This window comes from Montipora capricornis, chromosome 6 (genome assembly GCF_036669925.1).
Source record: "Montipora capricornis isolate CH-2021 chromosome 6, ASM3666992v2, whole genome shotgun sequence".
NCBI classification, from domain to species: Eukaryota; Metazoa; Cnidaria; class Anthozoa; order Scleractinia; family Acroporidae; genus Montipora; species Montipora capricornis.
This window is the reverse complement of record NC_090888.1, coordinates 56,008,882-56,011,381: the sequence shown is the minus strand read 5'-3', so window position 1 is coordinate 56,011,381 and position 2,500 is coordinate 56,008,882. Positions and strand designations below refer to the sequence as shown.

Below are 2,500 nucleotides of genomic sequence, written 5' to 3'. Positions count from 1 at the left end.
CAGATGTTTCGAAACCGTGCGTATACCGCGATGCTATTTCACTGCGACACCTGTTGAGATTCAAATGCACGCCTTCAGCGACACCTCCGAACACGCCTACGCCGCAGTTTTTTTCTTGCGCTCTCGCTACGATGATGGTCGTATTGACGTGAGAATAGCGGCCTCCAAATCGAAAGTGTCAACCATGACAAAGAAATCCATTCCCCGTTTGGAACTTTTAGGCGCTTTATCTCTTCTCGCACGGCTAGTCGACAAGTTCAAGGTATCGATTGGAGAAATTCACATCTATTGGACTGACTCAATGACAACTTTATGCTGGATCAAGAATCAAAGAGTTTGGAAACAGTACGTGGAACACCGAGTCGAGGAAATTCGCAGCTTAACTTCCAAGGATTCATGGCGACACTGTCCCGGTCATAAAATCCTGCTGACTTGCCCTCACGTGGTTTAACAGCTAAAGCCCTTGTAGCATGCGAAACGTGGTGGAAAGGCCCAAAATTCTTGTACCTTCCCGAATCCGAATGGCCCGAGAATCGAACGACCCAGTCCGAAGATGAAGTCGCGCTCAAGGAAATTGTAAAGAATCCACAAGCTACAGTTCACTCACTAGTGAATTCCTCAGCCAGCGTGTCAGAGAAGAAGATTGACTAGACAATCGATATCAACCGATTTCACGACCTAACGAAATTGCTTCGTGTAACTGCTCTGGTTGTCAAGGCTGTCAAGTCTTTCAAAGGTCAAGTTAACGATAAGAACACCGAGAAGGAACGAATCAGATTAAACGCAGCGGATTTGAAGGAAGCCGAACACCTGTGGATCACATCAGTTCAAGGGTCAGCCTTCTCCAAAGAAATCGCATTTCTTCTGAGTAAGGATCACAGCTCTGCCCCTCCAGCGTACGTTACACAGTTTGGATTGTTCTTACACGATGGCATTATCAAGTGTAAAGGGAGACTGAACAACGCACCGTTACCTGTGAACACGAGGAACCCCATTCTACTACCAGCGAAGCACGAATTCACCTGTTTGTTGATCAAGCAGTCACACGAGTCGGTTAAACACAGTGGTATAAGAGACACGTTAACGACACTACGAGAACGGTATTGGATACTGCGTGGACGTGAGGCAGTGAAGAAATTCATCCGAAGTTGTGTTATTTGTCGCAAACACGATGGAACGCCGTACGGCCCTTTACCTCCTCCCGACCTGCCAAGTAACCGAGTTTCGGAGGATCCGCCATTTTCACATATTGGCCTCGACTTTGCCGGACCGTTGTACGTTGAAATTAAGAATTCAGAAGACGAAATCAAGGAATCACAGAAGGTCTATGTCTGCCTCTTCACGTGCGCATCCACCCGAGCTGTACATGTGGAACTTACAAGAGCCCTTAGTGTTGAATCGTTCCTACTTGCCTTCCGAAGATTCACTAGTCGAAGAGGACTGCCGGCTACCATAACTTCCGACAACGCCAAGACTTTCAGATCTTCATCTCAAGACATACGAAAAATAGCCCGAGCAGAGGAAGTTTGGCGATACCTTGCGAACAAGCAAATTTCATGGAATTTCATTATCGAAAAGGCCCCGTGGTGGGGAGGATTTTGGGAACGACTTGTGAGAAGCATCAAGAAACCTTTGAAGAAGATCCTAGGGAGATCTACTCTCAGTTTTGACGAACTATCTACTGTTTTAGTGGAGATCGAAGGCATTATCAATTCCAGACCCCTTACGTACGTGTACGATGACAACGAATCAATATCTTTCCCTTTAACACCTTCTGATTTGATCTATGGAAGACGAATTACATCAACTCCGAACGCTACTCACTATGAAGTGGTTAGTACAAATCAGTCGCTCACGAAGAAGTCCCGTCATCATAGACATGTTCTTCAACAACTGACCAATCAGTGGCGTCGAGAATACCTAATCGAGTTGAAAGAACGATCTCAAGTCGGATCTAAAGGGTGCAACAAACGACGTATTTCCATTGGGGACCTTGTCTTGTTAAAAAACGATTCTACAAGTAGAGCCTTCTGGAAACTAGCAAAGGTCGAAGAGCTCATTCCTGGAAGGGCTGGTAATGTCCGAGCGGCTGTGGTGAAAGTTGCTAACAATTCAGGTCGTCCGTCTCATCTAAGAAGAGTCGTACAGCATTTGTTGCCTATCGAAATCAAGGTACATTCGGAAGCTACAGCAACTAACGAAACGCAACCAATGAATCAGGTTACGAGGCCAAGACGCGTAGCAGCAGTTAATGGAGAAACTTTACGAAGAGAACTGAACATTGTGTAAATAAGTTAGTTATTCGTTTTCACGAAATGACTAGGGGAGTAAGTTAATCAGTGACAGTGGACACTGCGTTTTGTTTGTACAGATTCTTGTTTTAAAACGGTTTGATCACGTGCGTTTTGTAATAACATCCTGCTTTTCAGTAGGTTTTGATTAGAGTTTCGATGTTTTTCGATCGAGCGAGATCCTTCAACGTGATGCACAAGTGATTGTT

The 2,500-nt window shown here is 45.2% G+C and overlaps 2 protein-coding genes across 2 annotated transcripts in view; both read left to right on the top strand.

Moving 5' to 3' along the window:
• LOC138054173 (uncharacterized) overlaps positions 1-2,289 on the top strand; it is a 3,113-nt gene extending 824 nt beyond the window's left edge. Inside the window, exons 1-2 of the mRNA XM_068900667.1 lie at positions 1-262; positions 718-2,289. The exon at positions 1-262 is cut by the window's left edge and continues 824 nt beyond it. Coding sequence (XP_068756768.1) covers positions 1-262; positions 718-2,289 — 1,834 coding nt within the window. The remainder of the gene's footprint in view (positions 263-717) is intronic.
• LOC138054174 (uncharacterized) overlaps positions 1-2,500 on the top strand; it is a 5,869-nt gene that overhangs the window by 3,094 nt on the left and 275 nt on the right. Inside the window, exon 1 of the mRNA XM_068900668.1 lies at positions 1-2,500. This exon is cut by the window's left edge and continues 3,094 nt beyond it; it is cut by the window's right edge and continues 275 nt beyond it. The gene's annotated coding sequence lies outside the window, so the exon portion shown is untranslated.